The sequence below is a fragment of the Rana temporaria genome, chromosome 1, assembly GCF_905171775.1.
Source record: "Rana temporaria chromosome 1, aRanTem1.1, whole genome shotgun sequence".
In the NCBI taxonomy this organism is placed as follows: Eukaryota; Metazoa; Chordata; class Amphibia; order Anura; family Ranidae; genus Rana; species Rana temporaria.
The window spans coordinates 386,693,820-386,710,673 of NC_053489.1; the positions used below are offsets into that span (position 1 = coordinate 386,693,820).

The 16,854-nt window shown below is 44.6% G+C and overlaps 1 protein-coding gene across 18 annotated transcripts in view; it reads right to left on the minus strand.

The window, feature by feature from the left end:
• Positions 1–16,854, minus strand: part of ADGRL3 (adhesion G protein-coupled receptor L3) — a 1,059,382-nt gene that overhangs the window by 368,068 nt on the left and 674,460 nt on the right. For all 18 annotated transcript variants that reach the window (XM_040322560.1, XM_040322545.1, XM_040322548.1 and 15 more), the window contains one exon: positions 2,994–3,214. In XM_040322560.1, coding sequence (XP_040178494.1) covers positions 2,994–3,214 — 221 coding nt within the window. The remainder of the gene's footprint in view (positions 1–2,993; positions 3,215–16,854) is intronic.

The following is a 16,854-nucleotide window of genomic DNA, read 5'->3' on the forward strand; positions in this document are numbered from 1 at the left end:
GCTGCGTGTTATTGGCACAGTGGCTGCGTGTTATTGGCACAGTGGCTGCGTGTTATTGGCACAGTGGCTGCGTGTGATGGGCACAGTGGCTGCGTGTGATTGGCACAGTGGCTGCGTGTGATTGGCACAGTGGCTGCGTGTGATTGGCACAGTGGCTGTGTTTGGGAACAGTGGCTGCGTGTGATTGGCACAGTGGCTGCGTGTGATTGGCACAGTGGCTGTGTTTGGGAACAGTGGCTGCGTGTGATTGGCACAGTGGCTGCGTGTGATTGGCACAGTGGCTGTGTTTGGGAACAGTGGCTGCGTGTGATTGGCACAGTGGCTGTGTTTGGGAACAGTGGCTGCGTGTGATTGGCACAGTGGCGACAATTTATGGTGGCACAGTGGCTGCGTGTGTTGGCACAAGTGGCTGCATGTGTTGGCACAAGTGGCTGCGTGTGTTGGCACAAGTGGCTGCACCCCCCCCCCTCTGTGACATACAGACTGCCCCCCCATGACATACAGACTGCCCCCCCCTGGACATACAGACTGATCCCCCCCCGTAGGTAGCCTATACAAGCCTGTGTCCCCCGCGGTCATCCTGATGCAGTGTTCCTCGGCAATAGCTCTCGGCGCGTGCAGAGTTAATCTGACTCAGCTGTGTTGTAGTGCAGCAGCTCTGCGCTCGATTTCAATGGACTGAAATCGGCACATGCTCAGTTGCTACAAGGGATGCCAATTTTCTTGGGATGCCGATCTTACTGCTACACCGGCCCTGCCTACTGTTATCACCGCGGCGGGGAACATTAGACAGCGTTAGTTTGAACAGCTGTTTTCCCCGCTGCGCATAGACACTCCCCCTTGGACGGATCTGTCCAATCGCGAGCAAGAGGGAGTGTCTATGTGACTCCCCCTTGCTCGCGATTGGACAGATCCGTCCAAGGGGGAGTGTCTATGCGCGGCGGGGAAAACAGCTGTTCAAACGAACGCTGTCTAATGTTCCCCGCCGCGGTGATTAACGTGGCAGCGGCGGCGGTTTCGGCGGTGGGGGTGGGCCGGATTAAAAGGTCCGCCGGGCCGTATACGGCCCGCGGGCCGTAGTTTGCCCAGGTCTGCTATAGATACTAGCTTCTGTTGACAACTCCTCCAAAAAATGCAAGCTGTCTGTTTGGTACTCAGGCAGCCAGACAACCAATATTTTCAGATGAAGGTCAGCAAAAGAAGCCTCCTATTAGAGCAGAGGTGGGCAAACTACGGCCCGCGGGCCGTATACGGCCCGGCGGACCTTTTAATCCGGCCCCCGGGCGGATCGCTTGAAATCTGAATTTGAAGTCTGAATTTGCAGCCGAAAGAATTGCGGGTGTTAGCCGCACCTCTTTCCCGCCCCCCGCTGGTGCAGCCGAAGAAACCCGTGGGTGTTAGCCGCGCCTCCTTTCCCGCCCCCCGCTGATTCAGCCGAAGAAGCCATTGGAGCTGGCCATGCTTCCTTTCCCGCCCCCCGCTGACTGCATTCCCAGCCGCCCGTCACCACGTGGAGTGAGTGTCCCCGAATTCAAAAAAGTCCCCCAATTCCCGCCAAGTAATGACCCGGTCCCGACTCCTCACCTCACACTGTGCACACTGCACAGGCTGCTGTAGGAGACCCGAGACGGCCGAGGACTGCAGGCAGCAAAACACTGACAGGACAGAGATTTCATCATCATCATCATCATCAGGTACTTGCTTGTGGGGATGCTGGCAGCAATTGATGGCACACTGGCAGCAATTGATGGCACACTGGTGGCACACTGACAGCAATTGATGGCACACTGGCAGCAATTGATGGCACACTTGTGGCACACTGGCAGCAATTGATGGCACACTGGCACCAATTGATGGCACACTGGCAGCAATTGATGGCACACTGGTGGCACACTGGCAGCAATTGATGGCACACTGGCAGCAATTGATGGCACACTGGCAGCAATTGATGGCACACTGGTGGCACACTGGCAGCAAGTGATGGCACACTGGCAGCAATTGATGGCACACTGGTGGCACACTGGCAGCAATTGATGGCACAATGGCAGCAATTGATGGCACACTGGCAGCAATTGATGGCACACTGGCAGCAATTGATGGCACACTGGCAGCAATTGATGGCACACTGGCAGCAATTGATGGCACACTGATTTATTTATGTCTTAGTGATTGATTAACATCACAACTTCATTGATTTGAAATTGATACCCTTATTTTTTGTATGATTTTTGCTTTTGCTCATCACTGCCACACACATGCAGCCATGCATTGCACGTGTGTGGCAGTAATGAGCAAAACTAAAAATCATACAAAAAAAAAGCTATCAATGAAGTTGTGATGTGAATCAATCACTAAGACAATAAGACATACATAAACCATAATTTATGACACGGCATACATTGTCGTTTGGCAGGACTTTATGGGGACAATATCTGCAGTCTCTGATCCTCTCTAGTATCATGTCTGCAGTCTCTGATCCTCTCTGGTATCATGTCCGCAGTCTCTGATCCTCTCTGGTATCATGTCCGCAGTCTCTGATCCTCTCTGGAAATTTTCACTAATATGAGTCACAAATAGTGAAAAATGTTCATTGTTTTGGGAAATTTTGTTTAATAAATTATTATTTTTTTCTTGTAAGGCAACCTCACTTTTTCATTGTTTAACTATAACAAGTACTCGTACCAGTTGCCCAACAATGATATTTACTGCTTTTTATAAAGAAATACAATTGATTTTATGCAGTATTGAGTTTAGCCTTTTGGCCCGGCCCTCCAAAATATTTTTAGTTTCTCATGTGGCCCCATCGAAAAAATAATTGCCCACCCCTGTATTAGAGGGTTCTTAAATGGTAGGAACCTATGATCCATCATAATCCCTACAGTCCAGAAAACAGAATAGTCACACAAATGATTAAGATATGTTGTCAATATTTAAAGTTCAAGGTGAACAACTAAGAAATCAAAATGTATTGCATGTTTCTATTAAGCACTTACACTTTATCTGTTCCATAACTTTTATAATCTACTGCTGCAGATACAGATACAATAAGAGCAGGCATGCCATAGCCCATTAAATAGAAGTATTTCCTTTTTGAGTTTTCACTTTCAAAGACTTCAACCAGCATGATGTATAGTTGAACTCCTTCAAGGAACATCCAGGTAAAAGCCGCCAGGAAGAAAAAATGAAGAAGAGCAGCAAACACAGCACATGCAATCTAGATTAAAAGTTATGAAAAGAGAGAGAGAGAGAATGTTAGTAAAACATCTTGCACTTACAGATAGCATTCTTACAGGTTAAATAAACAGTCCAATTTTAAATAAAATCTATACATGTATAATATGGGAACTCCAGATCACCAACCAGCTGTTATAGTCATTACATATAATTGAGGTAGTAAAGGTAGTAAAGGCAGGCACTGTGCCTTTGCAGGGCTAAATTACACCTTAACATTTCCAGGTAAGAAAACATAGAATTGATAAAATGACACCTATTATTTGCAGTGTAGCTCTTTACAGTAAACAGCAGTTTAGGTGCACCTTGGACACTGTACAGACAAATAGATACCCTACAAGGATGCCTATTCACAACACCCAAACTAATGTTATATACTGCAAGTACTAGAGCAAATAATTTTAAAGTGGAACTTTAAGTATACAACTAAAAAAGGGCAGTATGCATTTTTATTGCAGGAGAGACATGCATTAAAGTTTGCTACCCATCTATCCCCCCTGTGCAGTGAGCTCAATACAGAAATTCTGCAATGCCGAAGCCAGCTGAACTCCCAGGTTTGTGTGGGAGTAACATCATATTAGCCCAGCCAACGAAAGCAAAAACCCAGAATCCGGCACATTCGAGCTCCGGGACGCTGTATTGCTGCAGCTAAGGTGAGTATAGTTCTGCTTTAATTCTGGAATTTAAGGGCCAGATTCACAAAAAATGGACTAGATCCACATAGGTAGTACGCCGGCGTATCTACTGAAACGCCGGCTCACTTTCAAATTACCCGCGTCGTATCTTTAGTTTGAATCCTCAAACCAAGAAACAACGGCTTCTGGGTTCGATCCGACAGGCATACGGCTCCGTACGCCTTCGGATCGTAGGTGCAATACTTTGGCGCCCACTGGGTGGAGTTTGCGTCGTTTTCCGCGTCGGGTATGCAAATTAGCAATTTACGACGATCCACGAATGTACGCGTGGCCGTCACATTTTCTAACGTCGTCTGTAGTCGGCTTTTTCCGGCGTATAGTTAAAGCTGGTATTTTGCGGCGTATAGATAGACTTGCCATGCTAAGTATGGCCGTCGTTCCCGCGTAAAAATTTGAATGTTTTTTTTTGCGTAAGTTATCCGTGAATAGGGATGGACGTAACTCACGTCTAAGTTAGAAAAATGATGTCGTTGCGACGTCATTTCGCGCAAAGCACGGCGGGAAATTTCTGGACGACGCATGCGCAGTTCATTCGGTGCGGGGACGTGCTTCATTTAAATGAAACACGCCCCTTGATCGCCAATTTTAATTCCGCCGCCAGAAATACACTACGCCGCCGTAACTTACGGCGCAAAATCTTTGTGGATTTGAAAGTACGCCAGGTAAGGTACGGCGGCGTAGCGTATCTCTGATACGCGGCGCAAGTGTAAATGTATGTGGATCTGGCCCTATTAGTCCAAGATTATTCGATATAGAGAGAAAAGATTCAACATTATAGAGACATGAAGATTTGATGAAGCAGCTAAAAACATCCGATCACCACAAACGGACATTTATGGTCAAATGCTCCGCCCATAGGCTATAGAAGAATTCTAATGTTGTTTGACTAGTAATAATAATTAATATATATAAATATTACTAGTCATACAACATTAGAATTCTACTATAGCTTGTGGGCGGAGCATTCGACTGGAAGTGTACATGCGGCGTCGTACAGTTTAGCTGCTTTGTCGAATTTCTTAGAACATTCGACGGACACCAAAAGCCTTCAATGACAGATTCGACCTATAGCCCAGGTTCACACTGGGCTGCGGGAGTGAAGCCGTGCGAGTTCAGCTGAACTCGCACAATTTCACTCCCGCTTGCAGTCCCGATTTCGGACGCCATTACAGAGACATCTGTGCAGGTTTCTGCACAGATGTCAATGTAAATCGCGGGCCGAAATCGCAAAAAGTAGTACAGAAACAACTTTTTGAAATCAGTGCAGCGCCACACCGATTAGGATGGTGCCATTGCCGGCAATTTGCAGCAAATACCGCCATTTTGGCATGCAATTTGACATACCAAATTGCATGTCAAAATGCACCAGTGTGAACTAGGCATAATTCTGATTTTCGGACGAATGCATTTTTTAACGAAACAAAATAAATAAAAACAAATTTCGGGGGTAACTAAATAAATGTATTTTTCCGACGAAAACGAAATTCCGAAACAAAATATTTCAGTGTGCACATGTCTTGGATGTCCAAGAGTAGCTTCTGAAAGTGAATGATGTAACCACTGGCCAGGTTTGTAGGGAAGAGTCCATTGTCTCCATCAACCAGGGGACAAGGCGCTTTGGGCAAGCCTTTGGCATGAAGTTCCCCTTAAAATCCATACCAGACCTGAAGGGCTTAGTATGGATAGGGAGAGGAACACTACACTGTTTTTATTTATTTTTCATTGGCGGCATTCTTTTCACAAGTGGCAAACAAGTTGCATGTATATCATGCAGGTGCACATTTCATGGGACTTTTGAGGCTTTACATTGAACTCTGTGGCCCTCAAGTCGCATGAAAGTCAGACCAAAGTGGTGCATGAACTACTTTACAGTCGCTGCAACTAAGTTGCACAGGTATGAACGGTACTCATTGGGAAACATGGGGTGCAATTCGCCATGCGACTTTGGGGTCCAAAGACACATGACAAGTCACACAAATGTGAATGGGCCTTAAACAGCAGTTTTACATTGAATGTTTTCAATTTAAAACTCCCGGAGTCGGAAGAAGACCCCCGGAGCTGCCTAATAAATTACTTTAAAAACCTGTGTAGTGTGTTTTTTTATTGACATTTTTCTTCCACCAGGTGAATGGGTAGGTGTACAATGTATCCCATACGCATTCACATAGGGTGGGGGGCCGGGATCTGGGGGCCTCCTTATTAAAGGGGGCTCCCGGATTCCAATAAGCCCCCCGCCCACAGCCCCCGACAACCAACGGCCAGGGTTGTCTGGAAGAGGCCCTGTCCTCGTCAACATGGGGACAGGGTGCTTTGGGGTGGGGGGGGCGCCCACCCCCCATGTTGAGGGCATGCATTCTGGTACGGTTCAGGAGAGGGGGGCACTCGCTCGTCCCCACCCCCTTTCCTGACAGGCTGGGCTGCGTGCTTGGATAAGGGTATGCCTATTTACCAAACATTAGGGTAAAGAAATAGGGGGTTGGGAAACTTTGGGGGCACTGGACAAAATGTTTTTATTGTGTCCCAATATAGCACAGTAGGAAAGAAATTACTTTTAGTTTTTGAAGTGTATGTAAACCTAAAACTGGAAAAATTACCTTCTAATTACAGCAAGTCCCCTACATACGGTTCGTTCAACTTTCAAAGATGCGAACGTGTTTGCATGTCCAATCGTGTAAACTGGGTACACACACTCAGTTTTTTTTTTAGTTCAATCCAGCGGGCTGAATGAAAAAAAACTGACAGATCGCCATATCAACACAAGCAATATTGGTGCAGCAATCTCCCCTGTTGTGCTATTGTGTTCTGGCAGGGGGACTCCCCCCCGCCAGAAAACATTGATCAGCTTTCACAGCCTTTGTCTGGAAGCGCTGATCATTCCTAATATCCTACTCTGCTAGTTCCCAATCATGACCTACCCTAGCCATGCTGGAAAATAGTTGTATATGTGATGGTAGTGGCGCCTTAGCCCCTGTTGTATATCTGGTTATGTTATCAGTTGTTTGTTACGTGGGTGTTGAGTTGCTTCACTATTTGTTGTGATTATTAGCACAGAAAATCCCCAAATTCTTAAATAAAGTATTTATCTCTCATTTAAAAAAAAAAATGTTATGCCTTATGTACACAATTTATGCATATGGCATTGAGCATAAAATGAACTCTACTGGCCAGAAAAATTATGCTCATAAAGTTTCTCACTGAATGCATCTTTGGTGAGTTTTTTTTCTGCCTATAAATGCTCTTCTTCAATTACACCTGCAAATGCACATGTGTGCATGGCTACATAGGCTAACATAGAAAATAGTGATAATAATAGTAACTACATCGTACCTCTAAGGCCTCGTACACACGACCGAGAAACTCGACGGGCGAAACACATAGTTTTCCTCGTCGAGTTCCATGTTAGGCTTGTCGAGGAACTCGACAAGCTTGCTTTGCTTACACACAGTCAAGCCAAAATCTCCTCGTTCTCAAACGCGGTGACATACAACACATACAACGGCAGGGGAAGTTTGATTCCACTGGCTAAACTCTTGGGGCTGCTTTTGCTAATTTCATGTGTTTGCGTGTTAAATAAAAGTTTGGTAAGAGACGATTTGCACTTTTCAGTCTGTTACAGCTTTAAAAATGTGTCATCTCCATTACAAATGCTACTTTTACTCCCGTCTCATACTTTAATCTGAGCAAGCGTGGGTTTCTTAGCATACAGACGTTCGAGTTTCTCGTCGAAAACCAGCCCGACCAGAAACTCGACGAGCCAAATCAAACTCCCGTCTAGAGAACTTGCTCTCTTTTTGGCTCGTCGAGGTTCTCGACAATTTCCTTGACGAAAATGTACACACGACTGGTTTCCTCGGCAAAAAAATATCTCCCAGCAAGGTTCTTGCTGGTTTTTGCCGAGAAACTCGGTCGTGTGTACGAGGCCTCAAACACGATTCCTGCAGTGGAAGCCATAACAGAGACACAAAGCAAAAGGCATAAAACGAACTAATAGTGAGAGACACAAAGTGAAACAGATGACAGACAAGAGGAGCAGAAGTAATGCCAGACAGTAATAAGAGACACAAAAAAATGACAAGGATATATGAATTAGGGTAGAAGAAACAAAAAGAGAGACAGATCTCAAACAAAAGGGGAGATGTGCGTTTGACAAGAACATTTATTGAAGGAAAAGTACAGCCAATTCACATTTGGCTGGAATTCTGCTGTGGATTACAGGAGTGCAGTTCATTTTGCAATCCTGTCACCCATTTTCAGCAGACAGCGGGATGAAGTCAGTTTGTCGGCTGATGTTACAGAGTCTGTCTAGGCTATGGAAAGATCATGACCATATGGTCAGGATCCGCCCACATGCCTGGACCGGCAACCTGTTCAGCTTTTTAGCAAGCCGCTGAGAGCCTGAGCCGGCACTCGCGTCCCCCCTATGCAGCCCAACGCTCCAGTAATCGTGGGGGGGGGGCAAAGCAGAGAGCCGGTGACTGATGCATGATCGGCAGTGTTTGATCACTCGGTTCTCAGTGTTAGAGCCAGTGGGGAACATCTAGCTAGGTAAATATGATAAAAAAAAACAAAAAACAAATCACATACACAAACCAACACCTTTATTTTAAAATATGTTAAATTTTTTAACCACTTCAGCTATTGCACCTGTACACACCCTGAGGACTAGAGTAAATAAGAAATTTCTGCTATAGACCTTTGTAATACCTTAAGTGCGGTTCACACAGGGGTGGCTTCAAAGTCGCCCAACTCCCGTCTGACTCTGAAGCCGCCTCGTACACCACGACTTGGGCGCAGCTTGCAAAATTACTTCTGTGTAGAAGCCGCTCCAATGTCACCCCCAAGTAGTACAGGAACCTTTCTGTAAGTCGGAGTGACTTGAGTTGCACCTATTAGAATGGTTCCAGTGTACTGAATGGAGTGCCTGTCGCCCCTGTGTGAACCGGCACTAAGTGTCTTTTGGTGATCTTGTCTTGCAAAAATAATATTTTTAATGCAAGCCGTAAAAAATTAGCAAGTTTTTTTCACACTTTTTTCTACTTTTCTGAATGTTAGTTCAAATGAAATGAACTAAGAAAAAAGTGGTGTGTTGCATCTGCTCCATTTTTTTAATGTATACATGATTTTTGTTAACTTATTTGTCTAAGTATAGAATGTTTGTTCCAAGCATGTCCGAATCCACATAGGCTGCATTCACATTACAGCGTTTTGAATCGCAGACAGGTTTGCGGCAAATCTGCCTGTGATTCAAAACGCTGTAGTGTTAATGCAGCCTAATATTTGACAGCGCCGATGTGTGACTGACAAATTGCGGGACTCGCATTTGAGATGCCATTCATTTGAATGACACCTCAAATTGCGGGAAGCAAGTCACCCCAAAGTAGCTCCTGAACTTTTTTGGGGTGACATGCTTCCCGCGATGTGGATTGCCGCGACTGCAGAGTGAATTATCACATGACAAACGCAGCAGACCCGCACCACGATTTGAGGTGTCATTGAATGAATGCCATTTCAAATGTGAGTCACACGATTTGTCATTCAAATCGTGGGCAGATTCGCAGCAAATCTGCCCACGATTAAAAACGACGTAGTGTGAATGCAGCCTTACTGTTGACTGACTAACTACCTCTTCTGGAAGTTTTATTCCAAGCATAAACTACTCTTATGGTTTTTCTGCAAAGGTATTTACAAATAAAGTAAAACTTTTTTTTAAACCCATGAAAAAAAAACAATTATATACTAATGATTAAAAATATAAATACACAAAATAAAGCTATAGAGAAGGGAATAACATTTTTTTTAGGACTGGGTAGGCTAAACTAAGGGTTAATATGGGGTAAAATAGGAATACATTAGAAAGAAAAAAATATATAATTTTATGACATCAACAGCTGTAAAAGCTGCTTTATAATGTAGTAAATCCCAACTGCCCATTTGACAGCTGGGAATAGCCAGCAAATGTGTCAATAGAAGCAGCAGCAGGGCAGGAGGACAGGGTGGAAAAAAACAGGTGTATAGGCACATAACAGCTCGGCCCGGTGCTCTGACCTCGAGGCTGCTGACATCTCCAATGTACCAGAGTAAGGAAAGGGATGGCCGGCACTCAAAATGACATTCAAAAAATGTAATTTTTTTATTAAGTAAACAAACAGCCGACACGTTTCAGACCTTAAGTCCTTAGTCAGGGCTATACAATTTTTTGGATGTCATCCTGGGTGCTGACCACCCCTTTCCTTACTCTAAAAGGACAGGGTGTGCTACATATGCCCAGTGTACTTCAAAGAAAATGTCCATAGTTCATAATCTAGAGTGGGTGACTGGGGACAAAGAGAAGGCTAATTTATTAAATACTTTCTTCAGCTCTGTGTATACAAAGGAGCATGGGGGAGTTCATGTCCATAATTGGGGGTGGGAGTGACAAAGCCCCAAATCCACAATGGCTCAAAAGTGATATGGTCCAGAAATATTTAAACAGAATAAAGGTGGATAAAGCACCTGCATCAGATGGCAAACACACATGGATCCTAAAAGGATGCAATTTCAAAATCATTGTATCTCATTTTTTAGGGACTCATTAATGACGGGAATAGTACCACTGGATTGGCGCAGGGCCAAGGGAACAAAGTCTTTACCAAGTAACTATAGACCTGTTAGTTTAACTTCTATAGTTGGGAAGATACTGGAACGTTTAATAAAAGACCACATGAATAGTTTTTTTCCAGCAAGAACTCTAAGCAACAGACAGCATGGATTCATGAAGGACAGAAGTTGTCAGACAAACCTGATTTATTTTTATGAAGAGGTAAGTATAACCTTGGACAGAGGCGTGGCAGTGGACGTGGTGTATTTGGATTTTGCAAATGTGTTCTATACAGTTCCCCACACATGGCTCATGCGTAAGGTAAAGTCTACAGGATTGGAAATTTCAGTTTGTAAATGGATAGAAAACAGGCTAAAAGACAGAATTCAGAGAGTAGTGGTCAATGATTCTTACTCTGAATGGTCTAAGGTTATCAGTGGTGTACCCCAAGGTTCAGTGTTGGAACCCTTATTTTTTAATATCTTCATAAATGATATTGGGTCTGAGATCAAAAGTAAAATTTCTGTCTTTGCAGATGACACCAAGCTATGCAGTGGAATAACGTCCTTACAGGATGTCTCCAATTTACAAGCCAACCTCAATGCTCTGTCTAATTGGGCGACTAAGTGGCAGATGAGGTTTCATGTTCATTAATGTAAAGTTATGCACTTGGGGGCTAAGAATATTCATGCATCATACATGCTAGGAGGAGTACAACTGGGGGGATCCGTAGTGGAGAAGGATCTGGGGGTTTTGGTAGATCATAAGCTCAATAATAGCATGCGATGCCAAGCTGCGGTTTCCAAAGAGAGGTATGGACTCCAGAGAGAGAGATATGATTTTGCCCCTGTACAAATCATTAGTAGGACCTCATCTGGAATATGCAGTTCAGTTTTGGGCCCCAGTTCTCAAAAAGGATATCGGGGAACTGGAGAAAGTGCAGAGAAGGGCAACCAAACTGATAAGAGGCATGGAGGAGCTCAGCTATGAGGAAAGATTAGAGGAACTGAATTTATTCATTCTTGAGAAGAGGAGAATTAGGGGGGATATGATCAACATGTACAAATATATAAGGGGTCCATATAGTGAACTTGGTGTTGAGTTATTCACTTTACGGTCAACACAAAAGACAAGGGGGCACTCTTTACATCTAGAGGAAAAGAGATTTTTTCTCCAAATACGGAAAGGCTTTGTCAGGGAAGCTAGTAGACCAGACTGTGTGACTGCATAGAGGAGACCAGAAACGCATATAAGTGAAAGAAAAAGGTATTTATTAAAAAGGAGACAAACAAGTGAAAACAACCAGTGCACAACCCACAACAAATAATATATACAAATACAGGGGAGATACCGTAAACGTAACAAGCCAAGCCGAGGTCATACACCAGGGGATATCAGCAGGATGGGGGACAAGGAGCCAGACGGACAGGGAGAGCAAGGATGGATAGGCTGCGGGGCAGGGATCCAAAGGAAACCAGGATAAAGACGGGACAGGTCCAGGAAGGGCTTGGGATAAGGATCAGATTGGATCGAGTTGGGTCAGAAGCAGGCTCAGGGTCAGGAAGATAGATAGATACCAAGGCGAGGTATGCTTGTACTCGCCGGGTATAAGTAGAGGTGTCAGCGATTAGGTTCAGGTCACACCTGAGCGAAGCAAGAGCCGTACGCGCCACACTGCCAGGATCCATATGCTGGTGGAGACCAGTACTGTGTCCCAAAGGTGATATAACACCAGCAGGGAGAAGTTCTCCTGACAGTTCCAAACTGCCAGGAGACACCTGCTGGTGAAACTCGGTACTGCGATCCAAACAATAATAGTAAATATAACCAGCGGATGGAACCTTTCCGGACAGGCTTCTTCACAGTAAGAGCTGTGGAACAGACTCCCTCCATAGGTGGTTCTGGCCAGCTCACTAGATTGCTTTAACTTCTTCAGACCCAGGCCATTGTAAAAAGATGGCCACAAGGTGGCTCTACAATGCCGGGAGGCCGTCTTTTTACGGGGGGGGGGGGCGCCAGGCGATCACTGAGATGCCGATGCGCGTGCCTGGTGGCCGCGATGTCCGCCGGGTACTCGCAATCAGCAGTGACAGAGCAGGGACGTGGATCTCTGTGTGTAAACACAGAGATCCACGTCCTGTCAGGGAGAGAGGAGACCGATCTGTGTCCCTATGTACATAGGGACACAGATCGGTCACCTCCCCCAGTCAGTCCCCCTCCTCCACAGTAAGAATCACTCCCAGGGTACACATTTAACCCCTTTCTCGCCCCCTAGTGTTAACCCCTTCCCTGCCAGTCACATTTATACAGTAATCAGTGCATATTTAAAGCACTGTTTGCTGTATAAATGTGAATGGTCCCAAAAATGTTTTAAAAGTGTCCCATGTGTCTGCCGCAATATCGCAGTCCTGACAAAAATCGCAGATAACCGCCATTACTAGTAAAAAAAAAAAATGTCAGAATTCTATCCCCTATTTTGTAGCCGCTATAACTTTTGCGCAAACCAATCACTATACGCTTATTTGGATTTTTTTAACAAAAATATGTAGAAGAATACATATCGGCCTAAACTGAGGGAAAAAAAAGTAAAAAAATAAAAATAAAATTGGGATATTTATTATAGCAAAAAGAAAAAAATATTGGGCCAGATATCTCCAGATACGCCGTTGTAATTCCAAATGTGTGCCGTTGTATCTTTACGTGTATTCTGGAAACCAGATACGCCTTAATTTGGCCAAAATACGACCGACGTTAGTCTCCTACTCCGTCGTATCTTGGGTGCATATTTACGCTGGCCGCAAGGGGCGCTTCCGTAGATTTACGCGTCGAATATGCAAATGACCTAGATACGCCGATTCACAAACGTACTTGTGCCTGTCGGATTTAGCTACGCCGTTTACGTAAGGCTTACGTCCGGCGTAAAGTTACCCCTGCTATAGGACCGCGCAATTTTCATTTAAAGCCTGACAGTGCCGGAATCTGAAATTTCGCCTGGGCAGGAAGGGGGTATATGTGCCCAGCAAACAAGTGGTTAAGAAAGGCCTGGATACTTTCCTAAATGTGCATAATATAACTGAGTACTAACATTTATAGGTAAAGTTGATCCAGGGTAAATCCGATTGCCTCTCGGGGATCAGGAAGGAATGTTTTCCCCTGCTGTAGCAAATTGGAGCATGTTCTGCTGTTTTTTTTGCCTTCCTCTGGATCAACTGTGGGTTCTATGGGATTGTACAATATTTTTTTTTTTTTTTTTATGGTTGAACTGGATGGACTTTTTTCAACCCAACTATGTAACCCTTTTTCTGCCAGGTTCGTAAGTCACACGGACCTGACAGCGGGGGGTTCACACACAATCTGTTGGCTGTAGCCACCGGAATTGTGTGTAAAACTGACAGGCCGACTGTCAGGTGAATGCATTCGGGTGGCTGCGTTGCCACCTGATTGCCACCATGTATTCTGCATTCCATTTTCCCATCTGCGGGCCAAGGACTGACATGGTGGGTGCTGGTGGGTGGAGGGGAGGGAGAAGTGCAGACACATGTCGGCTCTCCTCCCCTTCTTGCTGTGTACTAGAAAGCGAGTGTATGACTCCAATTCTGTGTCAGCCTCTCAGTGTCCCTGGCTAGCATGTGGAAGGAATGTATTGCAATGCGATCTGCATTGCAATACATTCAGTGGAGCCCAGAGGAGATGTCTCATTAAAGAGAGCCTGTCACCTAAAAATCATTACATCATTACTTGTCCCCGATGAGATGGAAAAAAAACAAAAAAGTTAAGCAAAATTTTTTTTTTAGTTTTTTTGCAAAAAAAAATAAGTTGCACCCAAGCACAAGAAATCCCCCCCTCCCAAAAAAATAGGAGGCCCCCACATATATGCACATACGAACGCGTAAAACCGTAGTTTGGAGGTACACGTTACAAATTCACAAAGTGAAAGAACCCTATCATCGCTTAAATGTTACAACAAATATAACAGAATACCTAAAATATAAATCATGCACGCAAAAATTCATAACAAATGACAGATTGTAAGAGATAGTAGGACAAACCTCCAAAAAATCGTTAAATATATTATTAGTAAAAAGGTCAGGTCTGAGCATGTAAAGCCAGGGGTCAGGGGTCAGCAACCTTTTTCCACTTAAAGGCCGGATTCAATGTATGTAAATGCATGAAGGGCCACATTCACCTGCTAATAAATGAAGATAATAATCTGGACCCCTTTACATTACACAGCCCCCGCATCTCTGGACCACGTTACATTACACAGTCCCCCTGCACATCACACAGCACTCCCTACACACCCCCTGCATATTACACAGCCCCCTCCCCCTCAGCTCTGCCCTTTCCTACCTTGTCCCACGCAGAGAGGGAGACAGAGAAGAGCAGCGCAGGAAGCTGAATGAGAACAAGGGAGAGACACACAGCAGCACTAATAAGACAGCGGGAGTTAATTTGTCATATTAGCAAACTGGTGATTGGTTGCTAAGACCAATTAGCAACCAATCACCTGAAAAGTAAACTTCAGAAGCTCCTGCTATCTTACTGCTGTGTCTCTCTCCTGTGTTCTCATTCAGCTTTCTGCTCCCTGCTCCGCTCTGCTCTTACTTAAAGGGGTTGTAAAGGTTTGTTTTTTATTTTCTAAATAGGTTCCTTTAACCGGTTAAGACCCAGACCATTATGCAGGTTAAAGACCTTGCCCCTTTTTGCGATTCAGCACTGCGTCGCTTTAACTGACAATTGCGTGGTCGTGCGACATGGCTCCAAACAAAATTGGCGTCCTTTTTTTCCCACAAATAGAGCTTTCTTTTGGTGGTATTTGATCACCTCTGCGTTTTTTTTAGCTAGATTTAGGTAGAAGAGCCTAACGTTAGGCAGGTGTAGCGTATCGCATATACGCTACGCCGCCGTAAGTTAGAGAGGCAAGTGCTGTATTCACAAAGCACTTGCGTCCTAAGTTACGGCGGCGTATCGTAAATGTGCCGGCCTAAGTGCGCCTAATTCAAATTGTGAAGAGGTGGGTGTGTTTTATGCTAATGAATCGTGACCCGACGGTATTGATGTTTTTTGAGAACGGCGCATGCGCCGTCCGTGGACATATCCCAGTGCGCATGCTCAAAATTACGCCGCAAAGACTTATTGGTTTCGACGTGAACCTAAATTACGCCCAGCCTCATTCACGGACGACTTACGCAAACAACGTAACATTTTTAAAATTCGACGCGGGTCCGACGTCCATACTTAACATTGGCTGCGCCATCTTTTTGGTGGAATATCTTTAGGCCTGAAAACGGGTTACGTAAACGGAGTATCTTTACTGCGACGGCCGGGCGTACGTTCGTAAATAGGCGTATCTTGCTGATTTACATATTCTAGGCGTAAATCAGCATACACACCCCTAGCGGCCAGCGTAAATATGCAGTTAAGATACGACGGCGTAGGAGACTTACGCCGGTCGTATCTTAGCAACATTTAAGTGTATCTCAGTTTGAGCATACGCTTAATGTTACGACGGTGCGGATTCGGAGTTACGACGGCGTATCTACTGATACACCCGTCGTAAGTTTCCTGAATCTGGCTATTTATTTTTTGCGCTATAAACGAAAATAGAGCGACAATTTTGAAAAAAATTCAATATTTTTTACTTTTTGCTATCATAAATATCCCCAAAGAACATATAAAAAAAAAAAAAAAAAAATCCCTCAGTTTACCTATTTTTGGTATAAAAATCGATTGGTTTGGGCAACATTTATAGCGTTTACAAAATAGGGGATAGTTTTATGGCATTTTTTTTTTACTACTAATGGCGGCGATCAGCGATTTTTTTTCGTGACTGCGACATTATGGCGGACACATCGGACACTTTTGACACATTTTTGGGACCATTGTAATTTTTTACAGTGAAAAGTGCTATAAAAATACACTGATTACTGTGAAAATGACAATGACAGTGAAGGGGTTAACCACTAGGGGGCGCTGTAGGGGTTAAGTGTGACCTCATGTGTGTTTCTTACTGTAGGGGGGCGGGGCTGGAGGTGTGACGTCAGTGATCGTCGTTCCCTATATCAAGGAACAGACGATCACTGACATTGCCACAGAGAAGAGCGGGGAAGGTGTGTTTACACTCACCTCTCTTAAAGGGGACGTATACATACGTCCATCTGCCCAGCCGTGCCATTCTCCCGACGTATATAGTCATGCGGCGGCCCTTAAGTGGTTAAGCTAGTGCATTGTTGGTTCATTTACCTTCGATTTCCCTTCTAAATGTTTTTGTTTCCTTTGTCTGAATTTCTCACTTCCTGTTTCTCCTCAGTAAGCTTGCCCCTATCATCCGAGCCGTTCTGGTTGGGGGTT